Source organism: Pundamilia nyererei, unplaced genomic scaffold (assembly GCF_000239375.1).
Source record: "Pundamilia nyererei isolate P.nyererei 1_Seehausen unplaced genomic scaffold, PunNye1.0 scaffold00047, whole genome shotgun sequence".
NCBI classification, from domain to species: domain Eukaryota; kingdom Metazoa; phylum Chordata; class Actinopteri; order Cichliformes; family Cichlidae; genus Pundamilia; species Pundamilia nyererei.
The window spans coordinates 939,606-955,773 of record NW_005187448.1 but is presented as its reverse complement, the minus strand read 5'-3'; the positions used below and the strand labels follow the sequence as shown (position 1 = coordinate 955,773).

The following is a 16,168-nucleotide window of genomic DNA, read 5'->3' as shown; positions in this document are numbered from 1 at the left end:
GCCTAACATGTCATTTTTGTGTGTGTGTGCTCCGGCATCTCTGACAGCTAGAAATCAGACAGACAACCACAACAGACTAAGAGAACATGGCTACGTGTAGGTCATGTAGCACCTTTTTTCTTCCACGTTTGGTCCCAAATGCCAAATGAATCCATCAATAAAGTCTTTACCATTAAACAACATTTCCTTTACCACAAAAATGTGGTTCTCTAAAGTCAGCTGCAGGTGGCCTTGTTGGGCTTTATTTGCAGAGTTAAAAAACACAAACAAAAAATACACAGAGTTGTGTAGAAGAGACTCGCAGTGCGCGCTCAAAACTAAAATTCACTTTAGATCAATCACAGTTGTGTATGTGGTGCGAGAATGGGGAACAGGAGACCTCTTGACCAAACATTTCTTCTTCATCTTTTCTAAACCATCATCCCTAGATGACAGAATTTGGGACGAGGTTATGCCCCTTTTTTATTTATCCTCTTAAAACAGGACGGAAGTGAAGTAAAAATGTTCGACCACTATTGTTTTATGCTAATTGGCACAGTTATGTCTCTTCATAACATTAAATACCATCACCTCATAGTTGCCAAGATAGAGCAGTTAGATGGAAAACCAGATTAGGGTTGCAATGAAAGGCAGGTGATGGAGTAAAGCTGAGAAAGCAGTGAATAGTCTGGTGCCCCTGAAGCAGAGCTCTGGGCAGGTGAGGAAAGCTCTGTCTCCCAGAAAGATCCAGTGAAGCACAGACTGGTAAACTTCAACCTCAGTCTCTTAATTAAAAAAAGAGATCTTCATGCTAAAGTCATATTTTTAGACCATTTTAAAATGAATGGCATATCTATGATCCATTTAGCATTTTACTCGAAACCTCCAACAATAAAGAAGGTACACAAAGAGCTGGATCCATTGCTACGCTCGGGGCATAGCTGCTGTAATTTAATAAACCAGCAAAGGTTGGAAACAGCTTTTTTTTTTTTATGCAGAGCAGATGTTGTAGGGTGTGTACCCCAGCAGGAACTCTCCAACACCCACAAAGTACACAACCTGTGCAATGCCAAAGAGCGGGGCTATGACAAGGGCCCGGCAAGTAGCTCCCTTGAGGAAAGCTCCAGGACCCTCTTTTCTCAGGATCTTCCTGCAATTAACAAGACAAGCCCAGAATTAGTCTTTGATTTATGCTATCGAGGCCAAGCCAAGCAGAATGTTTGTTGGTGATGCTGAGAATCCAAAGCTATGATTTAAGCTATGTTCACCTGATACAGTCCACCACGCCACTGTACGTTTCTTCATTAGTTCCTTTTCTGAGCGACTGGAGCCTTGTTTTGACAACTGCATGAGACAGAAAATTAGAAATTATGCAAATAATAAAATGATGTTTTTCTTTAAAATGTCACTTTACTTCGTAGTGCACCAAATGAGTCTCTCACCATCGCAAGGACTGACAGCCACAGCGGCGATGGATCCAGCCAAGCAGCCAGACAAAAAGGACCAATAGAAAGGGACGGATGGGTCGTCAGATGAATGCTGGCCAAGCTGGTGCACATGTGCAAAAAGAGGAAAGTACACAACGGAGAACGGGATGTCCCTGAAAAGATCAAATACAAACAAACATGTTTGGATTGATAGACAGAAAGATGTAAAACTGGTTGATTAAACATGTGATATGGCAATACATTTGCACATCTCACCTCATCAATGTGGCCCCAAGACCCCTGTATAGTCCTGTAACACCCTTGGTCCTCAGCAGCTCTCTGGTGATCTGTATGGCAGAAGTTCGCATGGCTTGAGGCCCAGGGATGGTGTTATAGGAACGGCTAAGAACTGCGCTGGCCCTGCCCATCTTCAGAGTTGTTACAACAGCGGGCATCACTCTCTGCTGGGCAGCTGGCAGAAACAGGAAATCTAAGTATTTTAGAGCTGAAAAACCCCCAAACACCAGTTTTGTTTGGGGGTTTTTGCAAATGATTTGCAGATGTAGATGGTTTTACCTATCCTGCCTGCATCCTGCAGCTGGATCTTGAGCATCTCCATGGGTGTGGTGACAATGACCTGGCACATCCCCGCACAGCATCCCGCCAACATCTCCTTGAACACTGTCAACTTACCACTAAGGACCCAAACACGTCGATTAGATAAAAAATAAATAAATAAGAATGACACTGGATGCTAATATGTTCTTAAGTGCTACTCACCCATCTTTGCTCAACATGTGGCGAAAGAAATCATTAGCAGCTAGTTTGATGGCTTTCTCTGGGGTTACCAGGGTTAGATTTACTGCAGCACCTGCAACAACAAACCTGCTTGTGACAAACTCCTAATGAAGCAAAGGTGCAGACTTGCTGAAACATATTAACTCATCAGTCTGACAGCACATTTTCCAGTGCAGGAAAACAGGAGTATAGAAACTATCCTGACTGTAGGAATGTGCAAAGCAAAACGGAAATGTTTAGCAACAGAACAAAATAGCCTGCCACTAAGCTACTGTGACACAACTGACTGCATTTTTCGCTGCCTTGCACCAAACCATTAATGGGCCAGTTTACTCAGGCTTTGATCCAACACTGAATGTGACTCAGCATCTGTGCGTCTTATTAAATTACCCAGTCTGGTTGTATTGGTTCCACCAATTTCAAATAAGGTCAGGCAATTCAAATGTGTCATAGATCTCTTTGCTTTTACATATATCTGCCAATGTAGGTGATGGCAGTTCTTGCAAAACTAGATAAAGGACTTTGGGGCAAACAATCACTTGTAAAAACTGCAAGTATTACCTCTGTACATGCCAAAGTAGCCCTCAGATTTAACTGTCTTGACTAGGCAGTCCATCCTGGTGAGAAACATGAGATTCACAGTGAAGGTTGTTATCATTCAGTGTAGCAGAATGGTGTCATTACAACATAAGTGAAACATAATGATGACACAGCAACAAGAACAGGAACTTGCATAGTAGAAACAATAATGTATTCACATGCATTTTTAAGAAGAAGCAGCACTGGATTATGAAGATACAAACTATACTAGTGTTGTCTCAAACTATCAGTGAGTTTTCATTTGCAGGTGCCGGCCTTACATGTTCTTGTAGATTTGCTGCCCACTGCGCTGGTTCTGCAAGCGCGTCTTGGCCAAGTCGATTGGGAACACACAGGTGACTCCTACCATGCCTGCAATCCCTCCATTGATCAGTTTGGCTGGTAGACTGTACAAAGGCAAGTCGCAACAGACAAGGACATAACAATCATTCTTTTTCCCATCATTTCTGCAGTTACACAAAGAAGGGCGTTGACAGGCGAGGCGAGAAAACCTGCTCAAACTAAGCTGAAGTAATATGAAAGCAACTCATTATGCTTCTTGGTGTGTGACCCATACTAGTGTATCTCTTTGTAGAAGCTATAGAAAATAAAGTAAAGCAAACAACTCACATGTAACTGTAATAAAGTGCTACACATCGGCACAAGAGCAAAAGACAGGTGGCAAATTCTGTGTTTATTGTATAAAACTATTGGATTGACAAAAAAACAATTAGAACATGCCTCGTTCCTATTATCTCATCTAACTTGGTGCACAGGTCCGTACCTTATCTGTTGTTGTTGGGCCATGGTGAGTGCAGAAGTTGTTTTAGCACAGAGGGAGAGCAGGCTGAGGGTCCCTGAGAGACACTGAGCAAGGCAAGAGCAGAAATAAGCTCAAGGTGATATATATAGAGGAAAGTCCGGCCCTGCAGAGACAAGGATAAATTTGACTCTCCACCCACTGCATTACCAGCCAAGTTAAAATCAGGGTCAGTTACCCACCAACATCAAAGCACAATCCTAATATCCAAATCAAGGCAGGCAGACACCCATCTGCAGTGTGTCATTTCAGATGAATCCAGCTCTTGTCTCGAGGCGTCTTGATTGCAAACATACACTCATACAATGGATAAAGTCATAAATTAAAAAACAAACAGCTACTGCGTCTGATAATAACCTGTGATCTGAATTAGAAAGTTAACTACATCTGCTCTGCCTAATTACAAAAGCTTTACAGTTTTTTGCTTTTTGGTTGCTTTTTTAACCCGTCCTGCAACTTTTTCCCGGGTTGTTAAATGTATTTAGATGTGAAAGACATAGTAAAACATCGGAGCTGTATTCGAAAGAATCGTGGTTACTTACGGAAAAGAGCTGGGACAGCACGCCTTAAAATAAAGACTTTAACGCTGCTTCATATCCATCGTCTTGGTTAATAAATTAATGAATGAGTAGAAAGAGGAAGGAGACAAGCTACAGCTAGGTGCGCCTCAGACAATAAAAATAGATTCTCTAAAAACTGGGCGGGACAAACAGACCATGATGCAACATTTATAACCGTTTCTCTCAGACATCAGCCGAGTAATCCTGATATCTCTGATATTTCCTGGAACCATCATTCTTGCTATTGTTAGGTATTGTACTGGGTCTGTTCATGGTCCAGTTTATTATTATCGCCACCCAACCCCCTAAGCTAAGCAGTAACCAAATTAGCCTTTTTTTAAATGTAATTTATTTTTTATTTGTTTATTTCAATGTTTTTATTGTAATTTCACACTTTTAGTCATAAAAGACAAAAACAATCACAACTGTATTGCATGAACAGACTGTTTTATTGCAATATCATAATAAACTAGAGAACAGAACCTGAGATGCACTACAATAACATCAACACACACAAACACGTAGTCATTTTCATTAATAGCTGAATCACTTCCGTGCAAGCGCGCTGCTGCTTGTATTGGAGTATTGTGAGATCTCCACAGCAGACTGGTTCTGTTTCTTCACACTGTCAAGTGTCGTGAAGCACTGATCATAAGGGATACGGCTGGTCCGGACGCAACGGTGTGTGCGTGTGTCACAGCGCCTACAGCTGCAGCAGTGGGCTGCGGGATAATACAGCTGTGGGTTGACATCCTTGGGACAACCAGGAATATGGGCAGCCCGGTACACCAAGGAAAGAGGAACACAGCTACGCTGGATCAAGAAAGTCCTCCCAAATCGTCCCCTCAAATTAGTGTCCTGGAAATGAGGAAACAAGGCTGATGACGACAATATTCAATGAGAACGGAACAAGGTGCCATTAAGATTTTTATATGATTAATATGTGAAAAATCCGCAGAATGTGTTACAGTTTGATATGTCATCATTACCTTCATCACATTATTGTTGTCTCAAATATTCTCATAATGTCCATCATACAGTTTGCTTAACTTTTACATCATTGAGTTTCCATGAAAAGTGTAACTGTGTGCAGAAGTTGTCACCTGGGTGTAACAATAGCCACTGCAGATGGTAGTGTTGATGGCCACGCACTGGGTGCAGTCTTGCTTCTCAATCCATAAAGTGTAATTCTTCAGCATACAGGTATACACCGCACCAACCATCAGCACACACAACAGCAAGGATTTCAATGCAAACAGAGGCATGCTAAATCTGTAAACACACACGAATGTACGGACAATTAAAGATACATGCAAGAAAACAGAATAAACAGATGCAATCAGAACGCTATCAATGCAACGTTTGCTTAGTTTCACGCAAACCTAAACTGAAGAGAAAAAAACAAACTGTGACATATGACCTTAGTGATATCTTGGAACTACAGAAGTGTCAGTTCATTGCAGAATCTGCTATGATGAGACGAGTTTGGTTCCCTCCCGTTCCCCTGGAAGTATCTGAAACTATAAAGGATGCCCATCCGCTTTTATGGAAACCTTAATCCACCCTGAGTGCCCCAGTAGACTTTGGTATACATCATTATTCCAATAATCGTGTCAATATCACTGCAGGTTGAAAATGCTGCCACAACATCTGTGCAAACCACAAACAACAAGTTATGCAACTCCAGCCCCGACCCTCAAACGTGTATGGCTGGGCAAAACTGATCCATGTGACTGATTCCACACGTTTTAGGTCGTGAGACGCGAAAGAGTCAAAGAATATTCCTCAAACTCAGTCTCCGTTTAAAAGTGCATTCAAACTTGTGTCAGTAAAACACATTGTAAGCTCCTCATTTAGCAGAGTGAACGCTCACTCGTTGTACTTAATGATGATGATGTTTGAGCAAACAAATCGTTTATAAAATGTGGAACTAGAGAAACCGATTCCTCTGTGTTAAAAACAATTAAAGAAAAGTATAAAAGTTCCGAATAGAATCAAATGGAGACAAAATCAGAAATAATCTCATTTTACTTATGAATTCTGCTGTAAGTGTAACTGCTCATATTGGTTTGGCCTGGCTGATGCTGGGTCAGCCCGTGTCCTACAAGTAAGGTAAAAAGGGTATAGCCTCTTTAGCTAAGCCATTAATGCTCCCATAATTCCCATCTGTTCTTAACAGAGGTGGCCATGTGCCCTCAGATTTTTCCTCACTAAATGTTGTAAATAAACACGTTCAGCCAACACATGTAGGAGAGGCCTTTAAATCCGCAGGCATTTTAAAGAACTGCACATGTATAAATTTCAAAATTCAAACTTCATTCATTTTATTCAAGACTCAACTTTACACAATAACCGAGATATAAAATTTAAATGAAAAATATGCAATTTTGTGTATAATTCTAAAAATCTGAGAAACCCCCAAATGCTGCTTCTTTTTCTTACAGGTTAAATCTCTCAACAGTAAATGTATTTCTAACTTTGATTAGATTAAGCTTCCATTTTTCTGATGATAAACCATATAAAATCCACCCTGAAATACATTAACTACGCTTTTATTAAATTATTCATCTTATACTCACCATGCAGTCTGACATTAAAACTTCTTTATTCTTGCGACCTGGTCCCTGATGTTGTCACTCTGTTTTCGCTCTACATTTAACATGACGGTCGCAGTTATATACTGCAGCCATCAGATAATTACAGCAAACTGGGTCGTGGACAGTTCACCAATTATCTGTGCCGACACACATCCCGCTTTTTTGAGACCAGCGGATTATTATTTGTATGAGGTATGAGAGAAGAGAACAATCAAACTGATTCATATCTCTCTCCAGACATTACTGTGTCACTTTAATACTACACGGTACATATTCTGATTAGTGAAGATCAGGGTTAACTTACTTAAGTAGCAATATTAATTACATAAATATTTACATTTTTTGACTACTTGCAATAATCCTTCCATAGTATATGGAACTGGCACACAAAGCTACTATTTCATTTAGAAACAAAACAGGTTTGCACACTTTCAAGTAGCACGCAGAAAAATCAGAAAGTATGCATGTTAAACAATTTAAAATATTTGATACTTACAGGTTAACCTGTAGGTTACAATGGGAATCTTAAAGATGTTTTGAGATTTAGCAGATGCTGCTGGGCTGGTTTGCTGTTCTGTGGTTAACTGCAGTAGTCAGTCACACAGACAGAAGGATCCAGAACTCATCTTGGAGTAGGCCAACTCAATAGACATCATTTCATTTGCCTCCTGTTCAACCCACTCTGTGAATGTGTTATCACTGTGGCATCATCAGATGATGTTCGAGGTTAAACTCTGTGGCTCTGTGTTTCAAGATCGTGCGGGCAACACTTCGTGTTCCAATAAGGCTAAAAAGTGGGGCAGAAACATGAACTGGTTTTGTTTGGGGGCAAAACTGAAGCTGTGCACCAAGGACAGTAGGACACAATATGATCACAGAGTTGTTTTCTGAAAGTTTAGTTAAGTGGTTACATGTTAAACAAAAAAGCAGTATTAAATAAAGATCCACAGTAAACACTTTACATACAGGTGCATCATCTGTAAAGACACCTAAATTACAATGCCAGTATTTTTCAGCGTTGGGCACTGTGCACCTCAAGTGTTCCACTGAAAATGCATTATTTTTGTATGATATGATATGATAACTTGCACATGTAAAGCAGTATGTCATAAAAAAACAGGTTCTTGGCACTTCTTGTGTCTCACCAATGTCATATGCACAAACTGCATGTGAATATAGGCCAATGCAAGACCAAACAAGCGTATTAAGAAACATTAACATTCATCATTAACATACATGAGGAAAACAGATGCTTTCAGTGTCTAAATCCAGAAGCATTTCCTTTTAACCTTGTGTTTACATTGCCCTCTCTCACAGAGAGATGTGAATATTTTGAATATGAATATTTCCTACAAGCATTTCATGTGAGATGCAGATTTATGATTTGCATTCACAATGTTGTCTTATGCGTGTGCCACAGTCCAGAAAAGTCATCAAGAGGACATAAATGACCCTCCAGTCACATGATCCTTGATGGTTCAATATTTGTGCAAAACGTGGGGGGAGAGTAGTCTGAATTGGGTTGTGGAGATCTGCCCCAACTCATTCATCGCACTCAGTCGCCAGCCGCGAGCGCTTCCAAGTCATCAGAGAGATGCATCCACCTGCCAACCGGCTTCTGCTGCTACACCTGCTCTTACTGACCCATGCTTTCTGTTCACTCGCTCACCCGGATTCAGGTGATGCCCTGCAAGGGCAACGATTGGCTCTTCTCTCAGACCTTCCCCAAGGTGATTGGTGGAGTGACAAGCACTCGGCACGTGACCTCTTCAATGAGCTTCCTCCCACGGATTAGCACGCGCTGCACACCAGGTATAACTAGGGTCAAAAAGGCGCGTGGAATCTTTATCACGGTTTGTTGCTTTAACGAGTATTTTGGGAGGGTTAGAATTTGAGCTATCCCAGAGGGAAACATAATTCACAAATATGTTTAGATTGTTTTTAATTTTATTTTAATTAATTTAAATAAAAGAAGGAACTGAACGCCCCGTTGCATTCTGGGCCGTTCACTGCGATTATTGTTATTTCGATCAAGAAGACTTTTTAAAATGTATTTTATAGCGCAGAGAAAAAAATATAAGCAGGAAAACTTCAGCTAATGTGTGAGTACAACCTGTTGGTTGTTTTTCGTGTTGTTAGTGACTTTATAGGAAACCTTTGTCAAGATAAGGAATTTAACAAATAACATTTCAGCCCATGCTTTCAGAAGATCTACATCAAAGACTGATGTTTGCTCCATTACGACTACATCGCTGAAATCGGCTACAATAGAAGACGAGCAGCCAAACCCAGACGTGTAAATAAAGCTGTGCTTGTATCCAAACACTAGATGGCAGGCAAGCACAGTATCGGACTTGTCTTCTCAGCTGTGAGGAACTCGTGTGTTCCTGCATCTTGTGATTTTATCAGCTTGTTTAACTCTCCCCCACAGGCAGCTGTAAGGTGAAGAGTATAATTCACACAAGCAGAAATGTTTTATGAAGCTCCCAGACCCCAAGGAGATATAATTAACTCAATGCTCAGAGGAACAGGTGTAAAATGAATATGGCCAGATCACAGATGGCATGCAGGGAAATTTGGTTCTGAGCCCACAGAAAAGGTATTTATTGTGTTTTCGTACGAAGGAAATGAGGCTGAGTCGCTGTTAAACGGCATAGCTTTCCTAAACACGTGCACAGAGAAAGCTCCGTAGGCGGCAGTGAACATCCTGCTTCCTCAGTCATATAATAAATGGTCAAGGCAAGGTCCTCTTCACACAGCGAGACAGCCACAAATAAAGAGTGGATGTACATCTTGATGGGGGGGGACAGTCCAGATTTCCAATGAATGAAATCAGAAAATACAGCATCACCAAGGACAACATGTAATAATCTGTTTTCTGGGGCTTTTCCATCTATAAACGATTCGTTTCTCACCAGCTGCTAACACCTTTGAATTGCCACCCAATATGGAAAAGAAAGGTGCCATAACGCTGATTTAAGAACGATTTGTGTTTTCTGAGAATATCGAACAGCTCAATATGTTCTGTCATCTGAGGCTTTTGCTCCCTACAATCAGCCTATTTTAAGTTGGGTAACAGAGAGATTTTTAGTACTAGGGCCATTTTTGGAAGGAAGAAGAGAAACTACTTTGACCCAAATCATCTCTGGTGTCCTTGAAGACACTTATTAAGAACCTCGGGAATCTGGAGAACACCTCTAGACAGCTCTTCTCCACTTCTCCTCTACTCTCCTTTGTGATCTTCCCTGTCCTAACTTTTATTCCACCTTCCCTTTTTGTCTGTGTGCACCTTCACTTTCACTCACACAGACCCACAAGGCTCCCACAGGGGCTCAAAATCAATCTCACGGTGCTTAAAATAATCAACCTAGTTGAGGCAGAGGGCTTACCAGTAACATGTACAGTAGCTCACGTCCTCACTCCTTATTTTTACCTCCACCCCACCTCCCTGATTGTGAGTGACTGGCAGCCATCTCAGGATTTATTTTGCTTTCTTTTCATTTTAATATTTACCCAGGCTGCCATCATTTCATTTGGAGTTCAATTTTTTGTCATATAGTTCATATAAATGATTGTATTGTAAGCTGTACTACATCTCTTGTCGAGTGACAGCTGGGGACGGCTCTTGCTCCTTACCATCGAGAACTGGATTAGCACTGGTCTGATGACTGGATGGATAGATAGGTGGCTGGATGGGTGAAGTCATGTATGGGCAGGGATTCTTATATTTAGATCTGATTCCACATGAGTACCAATTATTTTCTTTTTCTTTTTTTTAATCTTGTAATGTCACTGCTGTAATTTTCATCGTAATCTAAATAAATATTTTGGTAAAAACGTGCAAATCTACTCTATGTACAGTTGCGGTTAACAGTTTGCATGCACTCATCATGGGCATGAAAGTCGTGGTAATTTGGGGCTTTTAATGATTGATTTTTCTGGAATGATTGTACACAATACATCTTTAATGACTAAAAGAATATTACTTGTGTGCTCAAGTTTGAATTTAGTTTGGATTTTCTCTCTTCCACACGAGGTCAAAAGGATATACACAACCTTAAAACAGTATATTGAGTTTATGCATCCCACTAATATTTTTGGTAACCATCAACAAGCTTCTGTCATAGTCTGTCTGATATTTTTGGGGAAAAGCCTAATGTTACCCTGCTTTATCCGTTGCAAAAGCAGTTTTGATGTATGTTTGACATAAATTTCCTGTTGGGACTCCCAATCATGTCAAACCACCCAGCTGTTTATTTGAGCTGAAGTTGAAGAATTTAGAGGTAGTTCACTTTTCCATGCATGTACCAGTGCCACAGGCAACAAAACAGCCCCAGAGCATGACGCTACCACCATCATGCTTGACAGTTGGAGCACTGCTCTTAGGTTGGAAAGCCGCACCTTTCTTTCTTTGGCCCATTTGACCATAAAACCATCTCCAGAGGCATTTGTCTCGTCCACGTGGGCAGCTCAGAATTTCAGTTGAGTTTGAGTTGAGCTGAAGCTTCTTTCTTGGTCAACACCGTCTCAATCTGTGACAATGTAAAACTCACTGTGGACATTGACACTGGTGTTCCAGCAATTTCCATATCATGGCAAACACTGAGGTGTTACTGAACATCCTAACCAACCGCTCATCTTTCAGATCTTGTCAAAGTAGAGATGCATCTAAAAAAAAAACTTATACTTAATATACGATTGTTTGGTCAGTCCAACGAGTGCTGTCATGCAAATCCTTTTTATGCTGCAAAGAGAAACTCGCAATTTGCATCACTCAGTATCACTAATGATAATTAAATAGGCTTTAATTATTTTCAAGTTCAAAGGCACTGTAAATCCTTCAGCACCACCACTAAAAGAATGACGTGACTGCATGTATGTATATATGTTATTATAGCCTCTGTGGATTAGAAATCCTAAATGAATTCAAGATTGTGCACCCAAGTGTTCTTTTTGAAAGTAATTAAAGATAAATGCTGTACAGTCAAAAAAGAACAGATTAAAGAAACTAACGGCCCCAAATGACCAAGACATTCATGCTCATGATGAGTGGGTGTAAACTTCTGACCACAACTGTACGTGCATGTATGAATTTAAGTAATTCACACCATAAATGTGTGGGTGCAAGATGACTCACTTACTGTACACGTGTGTGAAAACCTGCCTATTTACTGAAAAAAGAAGGGCGATAAAGGTTGCCGGCTCCACCTAATTGGTGGCACCTGTCACAGTAAGTTTTGACCCCCAGAGAAATATCATCGATCACCCGGGACAAAAATAGCATCTGGAGCCCAGCTTCCAGCCAACAATGAAACTTTCTCCTCCTCACTCGTTCTGGTAATTAACAAAATCATTCACACAGATGAATCTAGCTGACGATCTTCAAACAATACCCATTCATACCTGTTACAACCTTTAACTAATGGGCTCTCCTTCTGTTTAAGCTGCTACTTTGAGGAAAACATTTGAAAACTGCAGCATGGCCCAGGTCAGATCCCAGAGACACGTTCAGTGAAAAAATTCATGCTTTGTTTTCCTTTTTCTTTTCTTGTCTCATATTATTGATTTTTTAAAATATGCAAATTTGTCCCAACACAGTGCTCAAGTCAAGGAGGCAATGCCCGCCCTACATCACAACTCAAATATAGCTACACCAATTAAGGCCAGTTCTTGTATGCTACACTGAGCATGTGGAAGAAATCATTCTCCATTACTGTATTATAAGTCTCTTGATGTCTGATTGTGCAGCAAGTCAGTGGATGAAAAAGACGGATAACTTTGGGGAGGAGCAGCACGCTTAATTGGATTCTGCATTATTGTGAACAGGACTGTAGAGATGACAGAAATGCTCCCGATTCAGAATCGTTCGTTAGTGGGCAAAATAAATGGATCAGGGTGTTAAGTTTAGCCCTAATTATTCTGTTTATCTTTTTGTTTAGTCCCTTTATCTCCCTTCCTTGCTTCACTACAGCTGTCAGAGTAGGAGTAAAGTAATTGCAACCTGTCTCTGGTCTACACTGGCCATCAGCCCAACATAGAGAGCCAGAGGAGGGCCACAAAAAGAAAAGAAGTGGGAAAAAAAGATGTGTTAACAAATAAACTGAAGGGGGAGGGTGGGGTGAGTAGACAATGTAGAATCTATAACAGCGAGAAATGGAAAATATAAAGGAGAGTGACCAAGTGAACAATGCTGATGAAGATGAGAACGAGCGGAGAGAGGGCCGGCGAGATGAAAGGATGGAGGGTGAGCAGAATGGCAGAGGGAGAAGGGGAGGGTAAGCTTCCGACAAAAGGAAGTGGGAGACAATCCAGTAAGGCACATGGTGTGTGTGTGTGTGTGTGTGTGTGTGTGTGTGTGTGTGTGTGTGTGTGTGTGTGTGTGTGTGTGTGTGTGTGTGTGTTGGTTTGTTTGTTTCTCACACATGTTTGAGCACCAACATGGTAAAGGAGTGCAAGCAGTAGCTGGTCACAGCCCCTAATAGCATTATATTACTTGGTGCCAAATCTGAAAGGCTAGATTGCAGGCTGTTAGGGATTTAATTCTAAATTAAGCCTGTAAGGAGAATGTTTGCATGTAAATCCATGTACCAAACCATTACTCTGTGTGTGAACACAACAGCTAGAAACATGAAATTAGAGTACTGAGACAACTAAGAGAATGCCGAGCTTGGCTCATAAAGCTGTCAGATGTGTGCACGCATATGGATGTGTGCTCAGGTAAGGCTAATAATTACATTTTTCAACCTTTCATTCAAGCCTGTGAAGTTTATATCAGCTGTAGTTGGGTGGCTGTAGCTCAGGTGGTAGAGCAGGTCAGCCACTAATTAGAAAGCCGGTGGTTCGATCCCAGGCTGCCTCCTGGCTGCATGCCAAATATCCTTGGGCAAGATACTAACCCCGTGTTTGCCTGCTGGTGGTGGTCAGAGGGCCCGGTGGCGAAGCGCTATACAAATGCAGGCCATTTACCATTAAGCCTCCAAACTCACACACATGCAAAGATTCACATTGAAAAACGATTGGAGTGCAGCTAAAGCGTGAGGAGTGGAGGAACCAAGGGGAAGCAGAATGTGACAGAGTGAGTGAAGGAAGGCCAGAGCACTGACTCTCCTTCTCCATGGCTGCTGGCCTTGAAGCCTGCTGACTCCGAATGGCACGTTTGGCAAAGGAGTGTTTACTGTGAGTCCTCAGAGCTATGATGCATTTTAATCTAAATATAAGGAAGTATGTTTTATTGTTTGCTTTGATTGCACAATTTGGCTCAGCTCCCTTTTCAAACATGTTTTTGTCCAAAAGTGGCAGATCTTTATTTTAAAGTGAGTGGGGGTTTGGCTCAGTGTTGATGCACTTATCGAGGTGAAGGTCAGTGCTTATCATTACAAATCCTATGACTCAAAATGATGGTTCGCAATAAAGCATAGTGGTCACATCACACATCTGTACCAACAAGTACAAACCCTACTCCTGTGCTCTCTTAACCATACTATATTTATTCGAATGCACAGCAGTATCATTGAACAGCATCCTTTTGAGCAGACCTGCTTATTTTCTGATCGTATATATTATTTGAACTTGTGGAAAATGTTCACTTATTCATATATCTCAGCAAGAAGCCTACTTAAAAGATGGTATACTTGATAAAAACCACAAGGTCACTCATTTATTCAACAAAATATCAAGCTGTAATTTTATTCTATTGAACAAACATAATATCAAAGTTGGCATCATAGGCTACAGTGTCCCCTTTAGCAACAATAACTTTATTGAAACATATGCAAACATACATGGAAATCCAGTATAAAGAGCAAAAAAAGATATTTGAAATTTGAAAGGCAATATCTGACATGACCTCCTTTATTCTTAAACACAGACTGAATTCTCTGAATTCTCTTAGACAAACTTTCTTGTAATTTCTTGAAGTAGTCTTCAGAAAACGTTCTCCAGGCTTCTTGAAGGATATTCAAAGCTCTTCTTTGGATGTTGGCTGCCTTTTGTTCTGTTGTCTGTCAAGATGATCCCACACTGCTCCAGTGATGTTGAGGTCATGGCTCTGAGGAGGCCAGTCCCCAGAGCTCGTACCTGTGATGGTGACTGATAAGTCTTCTATTGTGTGTTTTTCTATCCAGGGAGGATTTCCCTGCAGTGGCAGTGTGTTTGAGGATGCCGTGCTGACAAATGAAGCATTTGGCACTCAGGTGCTTTCCAATAGGTCAAAATGTGACAGTACTTTTCCTTAAACCAAAACCAACAGAAATGCATGGCCCATCACAGAGCCTCCATCATCTTTTACTGACGGCTGTAGACACTCACTGTTGTAGCTCTCCTGACCTTGGTGATTTGAACCAGAAATTAGACATTTGGATGGATGGATTCATCACTCCATAAGAGATATCGCCCCTCTGTTTCAGCCCAGTTCTTGTGTAATTTGGCATAACCCCAACCTTTTCTGCCTGTTTTCCTTCCTTAAGAATGGTTCAAAAGCGACCCTTTCACCATTTGATGAGGCTTCAGTAACAGTGCATGGATCAACTGAAGATCCAGCTACAGAAAACCAGGAGAACTGTTGCTCAAGGCCACTTTAAAAGATACACAAAGCAAACTGTAAAGAAACGAGAGGTGGCTCAAATATGTTGCACAGCTCTGTATTTTGAGGAAATAATAATCAGTCGTTGACATCACCTGGCTGGCTTCCTGTAGCCACCGCTTGTGCATAAGAGAGCGGCTGAAAGTAGCTTCTACCTCCTGCTTTAAATTCCTTCACTGCATCGCTATCATGACTACGGTCATTCTATTACTCCCACCATTTTTCTTTTTGTAAGGTCCAATTCAACTTCAATTTTAAGCCAGTTGTCCTCACATTGTCTTCAAGCACTGTTTGATTTGATGTAGAACTCATAGTTGAGTCAATGACTGCAAGCTGCCCCTGAGGCAGTGAAGAAACCGAGAATCACAAAATTCCCACCACTGTTTTGCAGTTTGTGCAGCTCTTTGCATGATCCTCACTGATGTGACTGTATGCTTACATTTCTCCTGTTCCTTGAGATTTGACTGTATCTCTCTGTGTGTACGTGTGTGTTACACAAACACACCTATACACTCCTTTGTATGTCTGTATCCACAGCAAATGGAAGCGGCAGTAGACTCAAGGTCTCTTGTGAAAGAAAAGACTGCAAACACCTGGACAAAAAAACCAAAAGCATAATGTCACACACTGCATAGGTGTGTGTGTGTGTGTGTGTGTGTGTGTGTGTGTGTGTGTGTGTGTGTGTGTGTGTGTGTGGGTGGTGCTTTTTAAATTTCATTTGACTTGAAAATTAAGGTGTAATATACGTAATTTGTAAAATTATGTTACTGTAGAAATAACAGACCATTGAGTTGATTGTAGTATTGCTGATGTCCAAGTTGAGTTTC

At 41.0% G+C, this 16,168-nt stretch overlaps 2 protein-coding genes across 2 annotated transcripts in view; one reads left to right on the top strand and one right to left on the bottom strand.

Annotated features, from left to right (window-relative positions):
• Positions 1-226: 226 nt before the first annotated feature.
• LOC102201602 (mitochondrial glutamate carrier 1-like) lies at positions 227-4,279 on the bottom strand. Its single transcript, XM_005732492.1, has 10 exons — positions 4,146-4,279; positions 3,568-3,650; positions 3,065-3,190; positions 2,766-2,821; positions 2,187-2,277; positions 1,983-2,101; positions 1,683-1,878; positions 1,422-1,579; positions 1,248-1,323; positions 227-1,129 (listed from the first exon to the last, which is right to left on the bottom strand). Exons 2-10 carry the CDS (start codon positions 3,588-3,590, stop codon positions 970-972), a joined length of 1,005 nt encoding a protein of 334 aa, XP_005732549.1. The 5' UTR covers positions 3,591-3,650; positions 4,146-4,279; the 3' UTR covers positions 227-969.
• Positions 4,280-5,045: 766 nt separating this feature from the next.
• Positions 5,046-16,168, top strand: part of camkvl (CaM kinase-like vesicle-associated, like) — a 51,708-nt gene continuing 40,585 nt past the window's right edge. Inside the window, exon 1 of the mRNA XM_005732490.1 lies at positions 5,046-5,076. The gene's annotated coding sequence lies outside the window, so the exon portion shown is untranslated. The remainder of the gene's footprint in view (positions 5,077-16,168) is intronic.